Source organism: Euleptes europaea, chromosome 11 (assembly GCF_029931775.1).
Source record: "Euleptes europaea isolate rEulEur1 chromosome 11, rEulEur1.hap1, whole genome shotgun sequence".
NCBI classification, from domain to species: Eukaryota; Metazoa; Chordata; class Lepidosauria; order Squamata; family Sphaerodactylidae; genus Euleptes; species Euleptes europaea.
The window spans coordinates 60,184,195-60,205,544 of NC_079322.1; the positions used below are offsets into that span (position 1 = coordinate 60,184,195).

General features: G+C 43.3%; 1 protein-coding gene across 2 annotated transcripts in view; it reads right to left on the reverse strand.

Moving 5' to 3' along the window:
* Positions 1-12,660: 12,660 nt before the first annotated feature.
* Positions 12,661-21,350, reverse strand: part of MKX (mohawk homeobox) — a 59,574-nt gene continuing 50,884 nt past the window's right edge. Inside the window, exons 5-6 of one of the 2 annotated variants that reach the window (XM_056857735.1) lie at positions 13,808-13,841; positions 12,661-12,854 (exon numbers count right to left, since the gene is read on the reverse strand). In XM_056857735.1, the coding sequence (XP_056713713.1) occupies positions 12,668-12,854; positions 13,808-13,841 (221 nt within the window). In that variant the 3' untranslated portion in view covers positions 12,661-12,667. The remainder of the gene's footprint in view (positions 12,855-13,807; positions 13,842-21,350) is intronic. The other variant, XM_056857736.1, reaches the window with a different exon arrangement.

Genomic DNA, 21,350 nt, shown 5'->3' on the forward strand with positions numbered 1-21,350 from the left:
TTCCCCCCAAAAGACTTAATAAAGGACAGTGCTAGTGTCAACACAGATTATGCAAACTGCATTTCCTTACATTTCTTTTTCCTCACCAACCCAGCAGTGGTCCCTGAGAAACTTAATCTTGTCTTGGAGAAACAGCAAACACCAACAATATTCCATTCAAACACTGGCAGCGAGAGAGGCATGAATATGTATTTGTAAAAAATTCTTTATGCATGATCTGAAAGACCATTTTCCTCTTGCCTATATTCTTTGACAAATTTCCCATTGTTTTTTTCTTCTTTCATAGCATTTTTATCACTATTTTTATGCCATTTATACCCCGTGGAGCCCCGTGGCGCAGAGTGGTAAAGCTGCAGTACTGCAGTCGAAGCTCTGCTCACGACCTGAGTTCAATCCCAGCGGAAGTTGGTTTCAGGTAGCCGGCTCAAGGTTGACTCAGCCTTCCATCCTTCCGAGGTCGGTAAAATGAGTACCCAGCTCGCTGGGGGTAAAGGGAAGATGACTGGGGAAGGCACTGGCAAACCACCCCGCAAAACAAAGTCTGCCTAGAAAACGTCGGGATGTGACGTCGCCCCATGGGTCAGGAATGACCCGGTGCTTGCACAGGGGACCTTTACCTTTACCTAGTTGGTTCAGATGCAAAAATGGGCATTGCTATCAAATGTCATCAATATGTTGGGGAAGATGGATGATCCCCTTCCCACAAGTTTTCTTCCAGAGGTGGAGAAACCATTAAGGAAATGAACATTCAAATCAAACTGGTTAAATATAAAATTCAGTAACATATCTATTAGCCAGATAGCCAACACAGTGGGATAATTTATCCTGGACAGTATGCATGAGCACTGAATTTCCATGACAGATTTGCTTCTGAACAATCCCAGCAAAACCCAAGGCAGAGTTGCATATTATCTATAAGTAATGGAATACAATGAAGAAAGCTGACAGGAAGAAAGTAGACTCCTTTGAAATGTGGTGTTGGAGAATAGTGTTACAGATACCATGGACTGCCAAAAAAAAACAACAAATCAGTGGGTTATAGATCAAATCAAGCCTGAACTGACCCTAGAAGCTAAAATGACTAAACTGAGGCGATCGTATTTTGGTCACATTATGAGAAGGCAAGAGTCACTAGAAAAGACAGTCATGCTAGGAAAGATTGAGGGCACCAGGAAAAGAGGAAGACCCAACAAGAGATGGATTGATTCAATAAAGGAAGCCACAGCCCTCAATTTGCAAGACCTGAGCAAGGCTGTCAAAGATAGAACATTTTGGAGGACTTTCATTCATAGGGTCGCCATGAGTCGGAAGCGACTTGATGGCACTTAACACACACACACACACACAATGGAATACTAACACGACATAAAAAAGGAAATGGCCCTGAGGTAGGGTTGCCAACCTCCGGGTGGTGGCTGGAGATCTCCTGCTATTACAACTGATCTCCAGGTGATGGAGAAAATGGCCGATTTGGCAATTTGCCTCTATGCCACTGAAGTCCCTCCCCTCTCCAAACCCTCCCCTCCTCAGGCTCCACCCCCAAAATCTCCAGGTAATTCCCAACCCAGAGCTGGCAACCCTACCCTGAGGCCACTGTGACTCACGACAGCAAAGAACTGTAGTAACTCCTCCTTGCAACTTGTCTAAAATGGGGCCATGGCCAAATATTCCAGTGCAATACTATCCCCTCAGTCCTTCGTTCAAGACGAATATCTAGATTTGGGCATATGTGTCATGGCCAGGCCAACATCTCAGGCAGAGCTGTGAAACATGCACAAATAGATTATGTGGCGCTATTCTAATGCAAGTGGTGGTCTCATTCGTGACGTGAGCCATGCACCCTACTGCCAAGCACTGGCCTCTTGTGAAAGACCAACTTGCCAGTTTGCAAACTTCATAATAAAAAGCCGGGCGTCCAGATAGTTCCTAAAGGTCAGCTAAATGGCCAGAGGTGGGCCCTTGACTTCACTAAATGAATATCCAGGTTTTTCTTTGTCATCCTGCTTGGCAACAGCTCCTATGCATTTGAAAAAACACCAAGTCTGCTCCGTTTTTGTATGGTCTGTTTTCTACATTACTATCCCTGGCACATTTATGAACACTGCTAATGAGAGAGATGTTGGAAAAAAAAGGGGGGATGTGCACAAAGTTGGGAGCAACTCAACTCTCTGCTCTTGATGTAGTCCCTTTAGTAGGCGGCGCTCACATCCCCGTTGCCGAATAAGGTTGCTGTTGATGCTGACTAATACACACCGACACTTTCTTTTTGTAGTGCAACAAGAAGGATCACAACTAACATATTAATTAACACCTCCACCCCAAAAATCATCAGTTGTGGATGATAAAATGCAGAATGTTGCTTTTTAGTTGGCAATGTCCCGTTGTATACCCTGCGACAGCCATTTGGGATGACTATCATGCTGCTAAAGTAATCTAGCAGCCTGAACATCATCAACATGTAATGAATGGACCCCTAGCTTCTCTGATTCTCACATGTGCTCTTATGTGTTGATCATCAGTAACGTTGCCAACCTCCAGGTACTCTTATTGAAACTCACAAACCTATGCTGAACATAACAAAGTTGAAAACACGAACAGCTCATGGGCTCGAATTACTACATCGGAACACTTCGACATTTAAACAAAAATACAACATGCCCTTTGGTCAAATATTAGATATATTCTATTAATCAAAATTACAATAGTCACTATCTAAAAAACTATACAATGTATTCCTAAAGTGACTAAGCCCTCCCAGCACATAGACATACAACCACAATTAAGAACAATGTACCCAAATTGTAGGAATACTGTGAATGCAAACCCTAACAACTAAAGAAATCACATGCCGCCTGAACGGCTGAATCAGTCCTTATCGAAAAAGTCTCTGCTTCTTTTTGCTTTTTCAAGGCATTGGGAAATATTGGCAGCATTCCAAAAGCAAGTAAAGAAACGCTGACTTGATCCAGACGCTGGAGTAAACGAAGAAATGTGAGTTCAGAAGACTTCCTCCAGACGGAGACGGCTGGATAAATGCTTTGGCCATTGGACTCTATGGCATTGAAGTCCCCCCTCCGCAAACCCCGCCCTCCTCATGCTCTGCCCCCAAAACCTCCTGCCGGTGGTGAAGAGGGACCTGGCAACCCTAGTCATCCGAAAATACTTGAATAGATTTTGGTAGAGGGCCAAGGACTCGAGGACTCCATGGCCCAAGCAACTAGAGATTCATGGCTAGATAGACAAACGGGAATTCTTTTTGTCACATGGCCAGCTGCAAAGGCAGTGGAAAAAAAACAAAAGAAGAGGCCAGCGTTTTAGGTTTATTGACCCAACAGCGTTTCAGACACTTCTGATTCTTAGGAGCAAAAACACACTAGGATCCCAGTCCTATTGCATACCACAAAGCCAGTTCTAACTTAAAAAATAATAGTGCTTTTCAGAGCCACACTGAAAACTCATAGTAGAAGTGAGAATAGACTCCAGAGCTTAATGAGAAACCTGTCCTTCAAACCCTCCCTCAAAATAATGTAACGTTTCCTTACCATAAACGAAAGAGATGTCTCTTATTTGTGGTTATTTACGGCATCGTAAATCAAGCCTGTACCATCGAGTGCCAATGAAAATTGCTTTAAAAATCAGCCTTAAATAGCGAAACTCTCAGCAGCAGCTCATAAAACGAATCTTGGCAGGTCTTAGGTAGTTATGGTTAGAATGACCGTCCTTCAGGGAACTAAGATGGCCAAAAGCAGTAGTAGTTAAGCACAGAGTGATAGATGAGGGAGTCTGCTGGTCGAGGCAATCTTGCAGTGTGCACTTGAGGTCTTAGCACCTTGAGAGTTGAGTTGCATTTGTTAAGTTTAGCAGCAAGAGAGCTTGACGCAGGAGCGAGGAGAAATAAAGACTGTTACCTCCTGTGACCCTCTCTTTTGCTCTGAAGGAATGACAGTAGGCCTATACCTGGGTAAAAAGAGACCGCCCAAAGAAATAACAAAGCAGTATCTTTGCTGCGAGGTTGAAGGCAGATATGTTTAAATAGTAATTTCAGTGAAAGTTTGCAAGCGGTGTAAGCCTGGCTTTGCAACTTGCTTTTCACACATGCGTGTCAGCATGATAACTCCTGGTTCATCAGTCAAAGATGCTTCAGGAAGGTCATTTGCCTCATACAAATAATATTAAAAAAAACATATATATATGTGTAGGTGCATACAAGTTTGTCCTCCATCTTATTAAACCCTTTGCAAAAACAAATGCGGAACTGCACTAGGGATTGATGGGAGGTGAGTTAGTGATGGCATGGAGACTAAACAATAGGGGCCGTACAGAACCAATTTTCCCTCAGTTCAAGCCAAAGCACTGTGAAAAAGGTTCACTACTGGTTTGTCTGAGGTGGCTCTGAGACAAAAGAGAGATGCATTTGTATTGAATAAAGATACTACCAAATCAACCCCTCTCACTGTTTTTAAAAATGTATGTTTGTTTTCACACTAGGAGGAAGGAAAATAATCAGTGGACATGGGACTCTACTCACAGGGCAATCCTAAACGCAGTAACCCTATATGAATGTTGATGGCCTTTGGGTTTAATTGGTAGGGCTGCAACATTGTAGTCCTATGTGGTCCTGTGATAAAGCTGGACAGAAGAATATTTGGCCTAAAGTCATCCATCACCCTTTATTGCTCATTGACAGAGTCTTAAGCATTTACATTGTACAAGGGAAACAGTTTTGCAAAAACAGCCTGATCCCATTTAAGCTTAGCACAGAATAGAACCATTTTGTCATGACATTTTTACAGCCATTACTTGCGTTAGATATTTCACAATCTGATAAATTTTCTTGGTATCAGCATCGAGATCAGATAAGAAGAACGGCGTAATCCAAGGTTCTAAGGGAAGATCACATTTGGCTAGAATGGGTAAAATCCAGCGCATTCTCTCTGCCTTCCATTTTTTACAGAACAGGAGCAGATGGTCTAGGGTTTCAATTGGGCTGTCTCTACCGTCACACAGGTGGTCACTAAAAGGAATTTTCAAAAAGCGACTGTTTAACACCTGTGTGGGTTTAACCATTTGTAGGGCTGCACCATTGTAGTCCTATGTGGTCCTGTGATAAAGCTGGACAGAAGAATATTTGGCCTAAAGGGAACCGCCTGTCAAAAAATGGGGGAGGAAAATGGAATAAAGTGCAGGAATCCCATCCAAAGGACGCCGAACGGGAAAGTAAAAATATCTGAAGAAGGGACCAACAGGACAAATAAAAGAGAACATCCATTAAGAAACCAGACCTCAGCTGCTTGAAAAGTCAGGTGCTTGAGTTATTGCTGTCTTAAGCCAGGCCTAATATCCACTGCCAACAGTTACTTCCATTGCCAATAGCCCAAGCTGACATAACAGTTGCTTGCATTAACATGCTTTGGAGAGGCAAAGATGACAGGGGAGTCGATGGCTAATCTCATGCCCCTTCCCCCCCCCCATTTAGTCCATTTACCCCCTTTATTTTTATTATTACTTTCCTTCTCTATTCTTATTTAGCAAGATGGGGTTAGTGATGGGCCTAGATTTTGTGGGGGGTGGGTGTTTAAAAAAAAGTTGGGCTTGTGTGTGTTAAAGTCTGGGGAATATCAAAAGTTCACTGCACATCTAAATGTTCCAGTTTCCTACGGACCCTGATCTTGACAATCATCCTTGGCTCAGAGATTTTACTTTGCGAAGAAATGTCAGACCTGAGTGTTCAGGGTCAAACTGGCTTTGGCAAGACTATTCATAGCTGGATCTATATATGGCAGTTGGTCTTCTTATTCTAGAGCTGGACAGGAACCAATTTAGTAGGGTTGCCAACCTCCAGGTGATCTCCCCAAATTATAACTGACATCCAGACTACAGAAATCAGTTCCCTTGGAGAAAATGTTTGTTTTTTCTGGAGGGTGGATTTTATGGAGTTATACTCTACTGAGGTTCCCCCTCCCCAAACCCCAACCTCTCCAGGCTTCACCCCAAATCTCCAGGAATTTCCTAGCCTGGAGTTGGCAACCCTACAATTTAAACATGGTCGTCCTCTAGATATTTTCCTCTAGTCATCTTTAAGAAAAGTCAGCTAAAATGTTGTTGATAGATACTGATTTTACATCAGCCTTCCCTTAAGACAGGGTGGCTGTTCCCTCTAGGACCGGAACAGGTCAGGAATGCATATCGGAACCTTGTTCGAAAACCGGCTTTCGTTTCCTGCAAGAAGAGATCTGGCATTGCTTTTTCACCTCTGGGAGTGTTTGATGCAGGTGCAGTTTCAGCGCTGGGAGAGCTCCGTTCTGCTCTCCCGGTTTTTGAAACATGATGAAATATGCACATTTGAAGATGAAGTGTATATTATCTAGCCAGAACCAAAGATGTTAAATTTGCAGGTCAGGACGCAAAGCATATGGGCTTACGAGCAGCCAAAAGATCTGGCATAGCATTCCTATACAATAACCAAGTTATTTTCTCTGTGTTTTTAAACTGTTAAGACACTTCAGCACAAATAAGATGTGATCTTGTGATGCCTCTGTTATCACAACCTTGTGATCAGCTGCTGCGGGCCAGGTTTCCGCAGCGAGGCCCTGCTCACAGTTCCAGCTACACAACTGTGCATCGGTTTTAGGCATAAACTCCCGAATGACAATCCATCGGAAAGTTTAGCGTGCTTAAGCCCATTGAAACCAATGGGGTTAAGTGTGCTTAACACCGTTTTGGATTGTAGCCCTGATATTGAGCAACACCAAACGAACAAAACACGCGACTGAAAGCTACAGTCTGAGGAATGAGTGTTTATGTCCAAAACGGCAAGAACATTAAAAAACAACCCAGTTACTTATTTTATTAAAATGGTTACACATGTTGAAACAAAGACCAACAATTCTAATGATGTTTAGTTTTCTACATCATAAATAACCGAGACTCCATTAGCCGTTGGCTCAACATTGATCAGGCTTCTTTTTACTCTTTCGAAAACATGACGAATTTGTGTTTCCAGAAACTATTAAAGCAGCTACAAGAAAGATAAATTAGAGAGGGGAAAAATATAAAATGAAACAATAGCAAGTGTTTGTGAAGTTTAAAATCTGACCATTTGGTTGGTTTTGCTTGTGTGTGGCGGTTAAGTTGAGCATTTGTCAGAGATTCTGGGAACCTGAGACTGTATGTGCTAAGACTTCCGAGCTTCCTCCAAGGCACAGAAGGAAACAGGCATTTGCTGCATCATACATCTGCCACAAAGGTGAGCAGGCATTAGCACCGCTGCTTGCTGTAGCTGCAAGGCATTATGGGACTGTCCAGGCTTAGTATAAATATCAGGACCTTCTGTCCTCACGTGGTCAGCTCGGTTGTACTCTCTGTGTAGTTATTGTGTGTGTAAACTCACACACCCTTCTGCATTAGAAAAACAATTAAGTTGCCAATATAATTCAGGTCCTTAATTTGGTCCAGGATGTATCAGGTCCCCCCATCTCATGGCTAATGTGCTTCCCCCTTTCCTTTTCCAAATGGAGTTGGTTATGGCAATGGAGGAGGGAGTTCATGGTGGGTAGCACAGCAAGGTAGCCAGGTCCCTCCTGGCCACCGGCGGTGGATAGGGATGGCAGATCCAGGTTGGAGATTTGGGGATGGAGCCTAGGAAGGACAGGGACCTCAGTGGGGTACAATGCCATTGAGTCCATCCTCCAACATCCATTTTCTCCAGGGGAACTGATCACTGAAGTCTGGAGATGAGCTGTAATTCTGGGGGCTCCCCAGGTCCCACCTGGAGGCTGGCATCCCTATAGCAAAGTGGGGCTTCCCTTAGGCACTAGATACTACTGCAGGGAGCAAAGGAAATGAACTTCCTGTTCTTGGTGTACATTCATGCTGATGGGCATTCTTCTCAGATGTATAATGGAAGCCTTCCATCTTTCTTTGCCCTGCTGCTGAATCCATATACTCGTATCTGCCTCTAGGGATCCTAGGGATCACATTTCCTGGACTCCCATTCGGCCTTCAGTGCTGCTCTGTGTGCTTAGAACAGCACCTAGCTCTTAACAGAGGACACGGTGCCTGTCGAAAGCCCTCCCCACAATGATAGCATCCAACTAGGTTTAAGATGTGTCGTCTCAACACACCCACATCCATATGTGTTGTCTCAACACACTCACACATCCTTTTCAACCTTTGCCCCCTCAATATGTCTTCCCACTGCACTTCAGGGTCCAGCTCCCAGCTCTAAGGACCTGAGGGCCTTCAGGCTTGGAAACAGATGGTTCAGATCGTATTTGGATACGGCCACCAATGGCCATAGATAGGACATTTTGGAGGACTTTGATTTATAGGGTCGCCATTAGTCAGAAGCACTTAACACACACACACACCAATGGCCTCAGCTTGGTTCTGGCTCTGGATGGGTTGGTCCAAAGTATTTGCCTCCAGATGTGGCTGAGATGCATAATCCAAAAGGTGTACCCCATGATTCCTTGAAAGAGCACCCACTGGGTTCTCTGGCACCCCCAAAGCACTGTGAACCCCAAGTGGCTGCTTAGATTTCTTACTCCGTGGAACCATACCTGCTTTTTTTATTGTCCACAGTTTTGTTATTAATTTATTCAAATAAAAGCATAACAAAATGCATCATACAGAAAAGTTTGCAAGACAGTTTATTGTCACAAAATAGTTAATAACAGAATAACTTATAATAGTATGAACTAGAATGAAGTGTTTACTCTGGTTTTTTTTTTAATTTTTAAAAACTCACATTGTTATGACGAAATCCAGTAGCTCGGGTCTCAAAAGTCATTGATGTAGGAACATCTTTTGCATAATGATGCAAGTCAATCAAAAGTATACTTCAACTGTTCATACAGTCATAACATATATTTCCTGCTTTTATGTCAATGCAAAACAGCCATTTAAAAAAGTAAAAATATATATATTTATGTACAAACTTTTTTCCGTATCAAATCATTTTAATTGTACACATAAAAACAAAAAACACCACAAAATGCTATGTTACATCAAGAGGCATCCTACAAGTTATATTAAGGTTGCTATCTGCTACGCATCTAGAATATATTAGTGCAACTGGAACTGGCTATGCTTGAAGAGCTGTTTGCATACCTGAAAGTCAGCTTCACCAAGAGTGGAGTCCTCTTTGCATTGTACAGGCAACTGCCATAAACAGGCCAGGAAAGTAGGAAGGTCAGTTTATGGATGCAAAGGGACTTATCGAAAGTAGACTGTTATGAACAAAAATCGAGTAGCGGGCACCATGGCCCCTGCCAACATTTCCCCTAGTACCCACCAAATGTTTTTAGAAAGTGGGTGGGGCCAGGCTTTTGCCCAGAAAGGCTTCTGATGGGCTACTAGAGATTTGATTGGCTGTGCAGATTTTTTAAAAAATGTTGCTTCAGCAGCAGCAGCAGCCGCCTCTACAGCACAAGGACCTTCACTGTATAACTGAAGGTAAGCAGCAACAGCCATTGTATGGATGTCTCCGCCTCCCATGGCAGTCATTTTGTTGCAGCCATTTTGTGGTTATGCCCACCATGCTGTGTCAGAATTCCAAAGGTGCCTGCGCACTCAAAAAGGTTCGGGATGCCTGATCTAGTAGGTTACTAGAGTTGCCAGGTCTCTCTTCACCACTGGTGGGAGATTTTGGGGGCGGAGCCTGAGGAGGGTGGGGTTTGGGGAGGGAAAGGACTTCAATACTATAGAGTCCAATTGCCAAAGCGGCCATTTTCTCCAGGTGAACTGATCTCTATTGGTAGGGTTGCCAGGTCCCTCTTTGCCACTGGCAGGAGGGTTTTGGGGCAAAGCCTGAGGAGGGCGGAGTTTGGTGAGGGGAGGGACTTGCCATAGAGTCAATTGCCAAAGCGGCCATTTTCTCCAGTTGTAAAAGCAGGAGATCTCCAGCTAGTACCCGGAAGTTGGCAACCCTATCTATTGGCTAGAGATCAGTTGTAATAGCAGGAGATCTCCAGCTAGTACCTGGAGGTTGGTAACCCTATAGGTTACCCACCAAAAGACCCAGTTAATGGAAACCTGCTTTTTAAAAATCCAGTTGTATTTTCTTGAACTTGTGTAAGGCCAACATATGAGCAAACCAGCAAATGTACAAACCCATTAAATTCAATCCCCTGCTGTTCTGAGCATAGGGTTGCCAGCCTCCAGGTGGTGGCTGGAGATCTCCTGCTATTACAGCTGATCTCCAGGTGACAGAGATCAGTTCCCCTGGAGAAAATGGCCACTTTGGCAATTGGACTCTATGGCATTGAAGTCCCTCCCCTCTCCAAACCCCGCCCTCCTCAGGCTCTACCCCCAAAATCTCCAGGTATTTCCCAACCTGGAGCTAACAACCCTATCAGAAGTCCCCTACCACAAACTTCTAATTGGCAAGCAACCAATGAGCGCATTCTTCTGCCGAGCAATGAGAAAATTAAAGGGATCTGTATATATCCACAGGCATGTGTAGGAATTGGGCTGCAGGCTTTTTACTTGATGAATGAATCTGTGCCTCTCCTGCTGTCCTGCCCAGCAGTACTTTGCCCTTTTCCAAAAGCTCTCATTCGAGCTGAACATACAAAACCTGGGGATTACCCAATTATGTATTCCCAGCGATGTATTAAGAATTTGAAAATGTTATAATAAAGACTGTTCGCACTTTCTATGTATTCCCACCGATGTATTAGGAATTTGAAACTGTTATAAAAAATACTGTTTGCACTTTGTTTGGCCCCTTTAGCTGTGAAGACGTCTTCCAACCATTTTTTAGCCGTGGCATTCCAAAACCCTTTCAAAGCGATGTTTTTTATAACAGTTTCAGTCTTAATACATCGCTGGGAATACATAATGCGGTAACCCCAGGATTAACAGCTTTCCTGAACTTCGAAACATTTACAGATTAGGCCCTTAAACCATATTTAACCCAGATACTGTAATTTAGACATAACATTCAACCCAGTTTAACGAAAATAAACCAAGTTTCAACTTTGCCTGGAACTGAACTATGGACAACTGACTCTTTCTTTTCCCAAATTCAGTATATGTTCAAGTTGGATTTATTGCTTATTCAAGAAGTGAGCTTGATTAGAATATTTTTGCATAGTTGAGGGGAAATCCGGTCTATCTCCCACAACCTCCTGATTGTATACAATGCCCTTCTCCCAAACGTAAAGGTTTAACGTGTGGTTTTGAATGCCTAATTTAGTAACTACTTTGACTTCAGAATTGCTTCAGTGCCACAATTGTTTCATATTGCCAATCTGTTTCTAATTCAGGCTTTATATAATATATAGATTCCACCATTCTTTTAAAGTGGGAATCGACTTCATCTGATACATTCTGTATCAAAATAAAAACATTTTGGAATGTATTTGGACAATAACAGTTTCTGTCATGGAAAGTTATTGATATCCGGTTCCAGTATAAATAATAAACTGATGCATAGGTTGATTTGGCACCAGAAACAAAGGATTTGCTTTGTTTACTTATTTGACAGATTCAAATAAATCAAGAGGAGAGTTGAGAAGGAAGAAATCCTAACTGGATTATAACAATGGCTTTGTTGCAACCAAGACTTCAATGGGCACTTGTAATATTTAAACATTTGAATTATATAACAGCTATGAATTGGAGCATTATTCATCTGTGAGGCTTAAACTTCCTTGGAGCTGCTCTCTTGCTATTTATTGAAGCCTCTCATCCATTTCAAAACAGAAAAAGTAAGGTGAATGACTATTCTGGCCAATGTAAGTTTTTACAATTTCATTGCAAAGCATTTGAAACAAGAACCGCTTTAAATCTCAGGTGAAACACCCCTAATATAAATAACCAGGATGTTCCTTAGAACGTTTGAGTTCTTTTATACAGTATTGCACTTATCAAAGTCAATTATTTTGGCATTAAAAATATTGCAAATGCAGGCAGAAAAACCCAATACATGCATAGCAATTTTTTATTCACACAAGAGGCTTGTGTTCCCTGTTGGTTGACATGGTGGACTTTCCGTAATCAGATGTGGTGATTTCATTGCAAAGATTTACCAGTCTGTAATTCATAGGCGGCAAGTAGTGCATCTAACACTCCAGGGTTTGTTTCTCTCTCTTTCCTTTCTGAGGTCAGCTTTCAACTGGTCAGGATGCATTTCGAACTACATGCAAAGGGGAAGCATTACGGCGTTGACACTTTGAGGCACAGCTGTCTCGGGCTGGGCCCACGTTTTAGCTTATTGTAAGAAAGCAAGGCACTTACGTGTTATAGCAATGCAGACGCTTAATGTGCAGTTTGATTAATACAATAAAATAAGTTAATAGTTTGATGTTTTAAAAACAAATGTGGGAAAACTCCCCCCCCCTCATAATTTACATGCCCTTTATAGAACTGATTTTATACTTAACAAAACTTGAGCCTGCAGGAGCATTTCTTGATGACCACGATTGGGCACAATCCCTTGGGAAGCTGTCTAGCCCCAAGCGCTACTAAACTGAATGGGAGCCATGCAAGAATGTGGTGCTCATGCAGGAGAACTTCCCATTGAACGGTGCTCTTTTACCGACCATGATACAAAAGAAACCTGTTTTTCACGTTCGCTTCAGGTCACTGAGTCTGACTTTATGGGGAAAGCTATGGCATGAAAAAAGGAGTCCGCTTGCAACAGAAGAGAAGTAATGGCTCTCTAAAACGGAGGGACTAGTGGCACTTTGACAGTCTTTACTTCTGATATATGCGATGATTTCTGAATGATGCAGCTGGTCGTTCCCTGCAGTTTGTCTTTTCCTTGCGCAAGGTTTGTTAAGGCCATTGCTGCGTTGATCTCCTTCCAGTACGTTTCATCTCTGTTTGATCTCTTTCTGTTAGCTGCACTAGAATCAAGCAACAAGAAACATTTATCTGTACACATTATTATTAATTATTGCTATTACTATTAAGTTATATTGAAAAGCATTAAAAATGCTATGACATGCAATAGAAATGTTTTAAAAAAATCAGTCTCTAACAAAACCAGACACAAGAGGGCAACAGAAGGAAGAGATAAGGCACAACTGGACTTGGTAAACAATGGGGCTAAGTTGAAATATGGCTGAATTTGTTTCTGGGTTCACATGTGTGCCTCCTTTTCCCTTACTTCTAGGGTTGCCAACCTCCAGGTACTGGCTGGAGATCTCCTTCTATTACAACTGAACTCCAGCCGATAGAAATCAGTTCACCTGGAGAAAATGGCCGCTTTGGCAATTGGACTCTATGGCATTGACGTCCCTCCCCAAATCACTTCCTCCTCCGGCTATGCCCTAAAAACCTCCCTCTGTTGGTGAAGCGGGACCTGGCAACCCTGCTTACTTTTCACATGGAGCAATGGTTAAGTTTGCGATGTGAATGCAGCCCTAATTTTCCAATTTTAAAACCCAGGAAAGAAGAGCAATAGAAAACAGGTATTTATTTAACACAATTAGCAACAATTTGTAGGGAGGAGGCTCACATTTTTAATGAAATGATTAATTTACCAGGAAAGGGTACTGCAAACAACACTGTTGCACTTTCCCCAAAAGTAGCAAAGATGGACATTGTCTGAAAGCAAGGTTGTCCACCTGGGCAGCAAGAAAATGGTACATGAAGGACAGTCGGAATACACCTCTGTCTGTACCAATGACTTTATAGAGCAAGAGGAACCCAGCTGGCCACTTATATCACATGATCCCGACTGATCCTGCTGTCTGCTCATTGACATTGGTTGTAAACAAAGCATCAGGTTGCATCTTCCAGCTCTTACATTCATTTTTTAAGGATATGCAAGCAGCAAAGGCAACTTTTTACTCACCTTTCACACTTGTTAGGGCCATTCTCCAGAGTTTCTGAAAGGAGAGAAGACACCTATTAATTTTCTTTAAATATATTTTTAAAGCAATGTTGGATCATGCTAAACCAGGACAGTACATTTATTAGAGAAAAGGCTTAAAAATGCTTGTACATAGGCTTTTAGACAAAAGACCTTAATAAATACCTAGGAACGACCCATTAAACCAGTAATCACCAATGGAACAGCCCTGGGTTTCCTGATATCCATTTGCTTGTTCAACAATGAGCCATTCCTGGCTTTTCTCCGCCTCACAAAGGAATAGGAGGTGCTTCATAAGAAAACAGGAGGTGTCACTTTCATGTATGTAGGAAGCACCATTCAATGACAGCTGCCTCCATCATAGGAGGACACTTTTCTTACAGCTTCCCAAACTAGGGAAGCCAAATGCCAGGTGCTAGCTGGAGATCTCCCACTATTAAAACGGATCTCCAGCCGATAGAGATCAGTTCCCCTGGAGAAAAAGGCCGCTTTGGCAATTGGACTCTATGGCATTGAAGTCCCTCCCCTCCCCAAACCCCACCCTCTTCGGGCTCTGCCCCAAAAACTTCCCACAGGTGGCGAAGAGGAACCTGGCAACCCTATCCCAACTTGTGATTGCCCCCAAGAGCCCACAGCAGCCATTTTGTGGTGTCACCCACTCCCTATCCTCAAAATTTCAGAAGTGCCTACTGGGGACTCCTGTATTAAACCTTCACGGATGTGATATTGTCCTAAAGAAACCAGTGATGTTAGTTCAGCCTTTAAAAAATGCTGATTTATAAACATATGAATGCATGATTCAGGCAGCAGTCCTCAATGCACTCTCTAGCGAGAAAGCCTCACAACTCCATGGGATCTAATAATGAGTACACATGCTTAGGACTGCACTGCTAGAAGCATCTTGCACAATTTTGCAGGGCTTCCCACAGTCAAGCAATTCTCCCCCCCCCCTAAAAGCTGAGCAGCAGCTACAGGTGAGACGCAGTTTGGCTGCTAAAGAAAAACTCTGCTAAAGAGCTGAAGTGGGGGGAAGGGAGCGGAGCTTAGCACTGTTATTTTGAAGTCAATGCTAAGATCTGTTCTTCTCTGTGGGGTGGCTGTGGGCAGGGGTGTTCTTTGATCTGTCTAAAGGGGAAAGCCTAGGGTTCCTGACTCTGGGTTGGGAAATACCTGGAGATTTTGGGGGTGGAGCCTGTGGAGGGCGGGGAGGGACTTCACTGCCATAGAGTCCAATTGCCAAAGCAGTCATTTTCTTCAGGGGAACTTGTTGCCTGGAGATCAGTTGTAATAGCAGGAGATCTCCAGCCACCACCTGGAGATTGCACAACCGATAACAAATATACCTATATTCTACTAAACATATACAGATGGAGAAACTCAAAGACGTGTAATACATACATCAAGCCCTATATACACATTAGAATGCATACATGTGTGTACAAATAGCCAACAGCGAATCAACGCACTTAGGTAAGTCCAACTCAACGATTATGGGTGCGATCCAGTGAACCACTGTAGTTCAACGGAGTACAGTTCTACGGACTCAAATTTCAGTCCCGCAATGGAACCAATAGAATAGGATGCGGATTCTAGATATTTCCTGCATTTCAATGATCTTCATCAGCTGTCCATTCTGTGCTATTGAAGATACATGCAGATTGTTCCAACGTTATTTCAGTATTGAAAATAGACCTCTGAGGGTTCAAGCTTCTCGCTCCATGTGGCTTGGCATCCAATCGTACTGATTACAAAGGTGTTAGACTATAATTTAAGCAAGACAAATTCAGCTTACAATTCATTAACATACTCACAGGGTATTTATTTGTTTCAAGGAAATGGGCAACCCCTTCCTGAGTCTAAAGGACAAAAGTCCTTTGGAGGCCAAGAAGGGGCTGGGCTGGCATTTGGGCCCCGTGCCAGTGTTGGCATTACTTATGCCACCCAGGATGGGCTGCAAGCTGGCGGGGAGGCCTGGACCCCGGTCTCCTGGCGCTGTCATGTTAGTGCTGGGCCTTCTGCCAGCATCCCATCGGTGCAAAGGCTTGCACCGGCATCCCGGGGACATTCCCGGGCATGCCTGTTGGGCAGAGCTGCCAGTAGGCAGCTTCCTGTCCCTTTTTTGCAGGTGCAGCCTTGCTGTTCTCAATGGGGCAAATGTCCTTTTTAAAATTTTAAAAGCTGGCGAAAGGCTTTTTAAAGCCTTTCGGTGGCCAGGAAACAGGTTTGGGGGCGCCGCCTTGGCCACTCCGTCCCCAGCCACCAAAAGGTGAGGAATGGGTGTAAGGAACCTATAAAGTAGGATCAGTGGGGGGGGGGGGAAACAAACCACACTAAAACACACAGCACCAGAAACGGTTTTCTAAGGCCACTGGAGGATGTGCCCATGTGCTCTCACCAGAATGCAATATGCACCAATAAAGTAGGGATATTAAGCACAGAAGAAAACTTGTTCTCCAGATGAAGAGTGTACAGTTGGAGATGTAGCAGTGAGCTGATGGGATCTTCAAGGAGCTGGCGGCTGTCATTCTGTGCTTACTTAGCCGAAACTGTGGTTGTTCCACATCGTGAAGGATGCAGCCACTTTGCAAGATAGAGAGACCATTCTCTTAGAGTGGTGCCATTCATCCCTGAAGGAGGAAGTGATCTCTTTCTAGAGGCCTTGAGGATCAAAGAACCTGTTATGCAGCAAATGAAAAATGTTGTTGGCTGTAGCATCTCCCTCTCCCCTTGCCTCCAAGAAACCTCAGTGTTTCATTAACATCAGGGGAGTGCTATTTTTTCCTTGGTTAGGAAGGCCTCATTCTGTTTCCACCATTCACCTAATAAGACTAGAATGACTGTTCCCTGTTGCTTCCAAGAGGATTATAAATCTCTTACTATTGGAATTCTACATACTATTAATAGACGTTTGCAGCGTACAACAATATTAAAAGTGTAGCATTCAGTGCCAAGACATTAGTCATTGGTCAATGGTAGCTCTACGTCACCTCATGTCATTTCTCAGTGCCACATATTTATTATATGCCGTTCTCCACTTCAAAAGCTGTGCAAGCACATTAATGTTGTAGTGCTCACAACCAGTGTTTACAAACCAGGAAAATTCCACCAAGGACACCGGAAGAGCTTAATTCCTTGCCTTTATAGAGGATGATTCCAGTTTGGCAGGAAGTCAAGCTTCTATGCTTTTCCCTTAGATATCTGCTGGTTGTCTGAAAATAATCCTGTAAATTCAGATTGTTTCTGTATTGGGGCTGAGTCACATTAGGCCCACTCTGAGACTTAACATTCTGACATAGCCTGTCCCATCTTTTGGGGGTAAGGGGCTAGGTTAGCCTTGCTTGGTCCATTTTGAAACCCATTAGGTCCCCTGAGAAGCTTTTCCAGTTTTGTGGTGGAGGATTCTAGAATCTGCTTCTAGAATTTAGATTGTTCCGGGTTTCAGCAACATCCGTACTTATGTGTACCACTGTAAATGACACCCGGCTGAAACACCTCTTTATCGTTCTTTATGACTTGCAGTTTCATGTTTCACATTTTAAACACACTCTCCTCTTCCTGGTCGTGGTGAGAAGATTCTCCCAAAGAGAGGGAAATGATCAGCTCAGCTGCACACATAACAGCCTCTTTGTGCACTGGGTGTACAAAATACAGCGGAAAGGGACAGAGAGAGCACTCTTTTTCCCCTGATTACTTTCCAATGTATTTCCTTGAGTAAATAGAACAGTGCAGACTTATCATTCACACTGCCTCCTGGGGCTGTAGCAGAACCCTCCTTTGAGAGCTTCTGCCTTGCATGCCACTCCAAGGAACGTTAATTGTGTACAAAGAAACAGTGGGATTTCGCAAACAATTAAACAATGGGATAGTGCTGTCTTGAATTATACCACAGCTGAGTTAAATAACGTAAGTGTTAAATAAGTCATTCAGCCACCAATTGTACATCCCTGTGTTAGGCCCACTAGACTTGCCTCATTGTTTCTTTCTGTGAAGGACAGTCCTTTGTAACAGAGCGGGATACAGCTTGCTGGGATGCTTCATCTGGCTTATCATACCTCTTAAAAGGGGCACTGCAGCTCTATAGGAACAGTTCCACTGATTCTGAAACACTGATCTGCCAATCTAAAGACTGGATGGAGATTTCATACAGACGGAAAAAATGTAGGCATGATATCCACCATCTGTGTACACTAAGCCTTTTCTATATGTACGTTCAACAACTGCCTTACCAGAACCAGACCTTCATCGAGCTCTTTCTGCTGTCAAAGGTATTGCTTGAAAACCCTTTGTAACAACTCGAAAAAAGGGGAAAGAGCAAGAGACTTGTTCTGTTTATGCTTTGGCATTAAAGATGCAATCCTATACATGCTTAGCTGGAAGTAAACCTCACTAGATACAGTGGGTTGTATTTAGGGATTTGCGTTCGGATATTTCCAGTCCAAATATATAACTGAAAAAACTTATTGTTATTTTAAAATAAATATTTGAGTGACAGGATGGTATTCCTGATTTTTCGGAATGCCAGTAAATGAGTCCTGAAAAATTCAAGAAATATTTGGGAATATACAAGAATATTCAAGGCCAGCATTTTTAAAACCCAGGACTGGTTTTCTTTGATTTAACAGTGTGTCTATGTCAGCCTTCTTGTCAGGTCTTAGTATTGGCTTGCCAGGTTGGTCTGGCTTGGATTTTCTCATTTGACATTGGTTCTGTCAGGCTTGCTACATTGGCCTATTGTTTTGCTAGGGTTCCCTGGTTTGACATTGGTTCTGTTGGGCTTGTCATATTGGCTGATGGTTCTGGTGAGATTCTCTGGTTTAACATTGGTTCTGTTTGGAGGGTTTTGGCTACAGGTCTCTCTTCCATGTTTGGCTATTGGCTTTTTTGCCCTGGAGAAACAATAGGAAACAATGGAGACAGGAAGGATGACTGGGGACATGTTCAGGGGCCCATACAGTACGATCCCTTAATCTACCTGAAACTTGGGGAGTCTCTATTGGACAGGTAGGACTAGGTTCTCTGCAATTTCAGTGTCGTATGCAGAGAAGTCAATCTGATGGGTTGGTAGTTACCTGGATCCTCCTTTTCCCCCTTCTTAAAGATGGGGAGAACATTTGCTCTCCTCCAGTCTTCTGGCACCTCACCTGTTCTCCAAGAATTCTCAAAAATAATGATAAGAGGCTCAGAAATTACACCTGCAAGTTCTTTAAGTACTCTTGGATGCAATTCATCCAGCCCTGAGGACTTCATTTCATTTAAATAAACTAGGTGTTTGTGCACTACCCCAATGCCAATCCTCAGCTGCAAATCCCTTCCCTCATGGGTTCTGTTTATGCCATGTTGAGCACCGCTTCCCTCACAAGAAAAGACTGAGGAAAAGTAGGAATTGAGGAGTTCTGCTTTCTCTTCATCTCCCATTACAATGTCACTTTCCGGTCCCCACAATGGGCTTAACTTGTCCTTGTTCTTATTCTTACTCTGTACATAGGGAAAGAACCCTTTTTTGTTGTGTTTAGCATCTCTCACTAGCCTAAGCTCTTACTGAGCTTTAGCTTTCCTAACACTCTCTCTACAAGCACTAGTTATTTGTTTATATTCCTCTTCGGTTATAAGGCCCTGCTTCCACTTCCTAAAGGAAGTTTTGTGAAGTTTTGTTAGGAACATCTCAGAGATCTCCCTGTTGTATTTCTCCCAGCATGACATTAAAAAAGTAAAGATACCTCGCTATAAATATAGTGGAAGCTACAGCCATAGAGTGATATTATTTAAACAGAAATGAGTTTTGCTTCTATGAAAACCACTGTGGAAAGGAGATGAGATGATTTGGGCCTGGTGGCATTCTTATGAATAGCTCAGGGACAGGGGCACAAGTTCCTAATTAAAGTGGGTTTCTCTTTTATTTCTTCATTTTAGGCTCATTTCTAATCAGTGAAAAAGTTCCTTGTGTCCTACAGATTTGCTGAACTGAAGTAACTGCACAAATACCTGTGCAATTAGGAGAACCTCTACAAAAACATACTACTATTAAAAATGATTCAGAAATAAGCCAGATTGGCTCTTTGTTGCAAATGAACCTGATAATGATCACATCCTCAGAAAACAGAAAGTTCTCAATCCATGACTAGGCCCCATTGACAACAATTGACCTATGGTAATATAAGTTGCAACCAAAGTCTTCCGTTAACACTTATTCATGGTTGGCTACAGCAGGATGGATGGGATTTTCAGTTATTAATCCCTTCCCATTTGTCTGCTATTCTTCCCTTATAGAACTAACATTTCCCTCCTCCAGCTTCAGTCTTCTCTGTGAAATCGAGTCACATTGTGTTACTTTGTGCGTTAGACACTGGAACAGAGATCCAAACTGGGGTGGGAGTGGTTAAAATGCAATTAAATGAACAGCATGAATCCTAGAACTGAGTTCAGCTGTTTGCTTAATATTCAAGTTTATGCAACAGTCCAAAAAATATACTGTTGACAATCAGAAGGGAATGTTGACAATTCCACATGCATGTCACAACTGCATGACATTATGGAATTGTCAGAAAGCCCAACTGGCGGCAGATACTCACTTTTACATTCATACCCAGATATAGAAACACACACACATATGCACATGCAGAGGGAGCTGTGGCTTCCCTAGAGAGTTGGAAGCTGGGTCTTAGCAAGTCAATCAGGCATACCACTTCTCAGCTCTCCATTCCAACACCGGCTCCTTTCAAGACTGGAGAAGAGACTGTTCTCCCCCTTACCCCTTTTGCCAGGGTTCCCCCAGCCTCTTTTATATCTTCCCCATATTTTCAACAGTGGGCAATAACAACCTCTGCTGGTAGGGCATGGGCGGTTCCATGCTGTCACCTGGTTTCTTCCAGGTCCTCCATCCTGCCATTCCTTGCTCCTACACAGACGAACTACCTTATGGCATTGAACGCATGAACACATGAAGCTGCTTTATACTGAATCAGACCCTTGGTCCATCAAAGTCAGTATTGTCTACTCAGACCGGCAGTGGCTCTCCAAGGTGTCAGGCAGGGGTCTTTCACATCACCTACCTGCCTAGTCCCTTTAACTGGAAATGCCAGGGATTGAACCTGGGACCTCCTGCATGCCAAGCTGATGCTCTACCACTGAGCCACTGCCCCTCCCCTAAACATCCATCTAGCTAAGTATTGCTCTATAGACCAATGGCATAAGGCAACTTCATATGTTCAAGAACAGAGGTAGTCTTAGTGTTTCTATGTCCCCCAGCAAAAAGTTTGGGTGGGGCCCCCAGAAACACTGCCACCCCACCACACTATCTGAACCACTCCAGGCTCAAGGGGTGTCCCTTCCTTTGAGTAAGGTGGATGTGTGGTGATCACCAAGTTGCCTTCTGCCCAAGACCTAAAGGGGATGGGGGCATGGCAGCCAGCTGCCTTTAATTATGGGGTTGGGACAAGGGTGGTTGGGGGCCCACCCAGCCAGGGGCCCAGGGCACCTACCTCAAATGTCCTGTGGCTAAGATTGCCCCATTCAGGAAATTTACAGA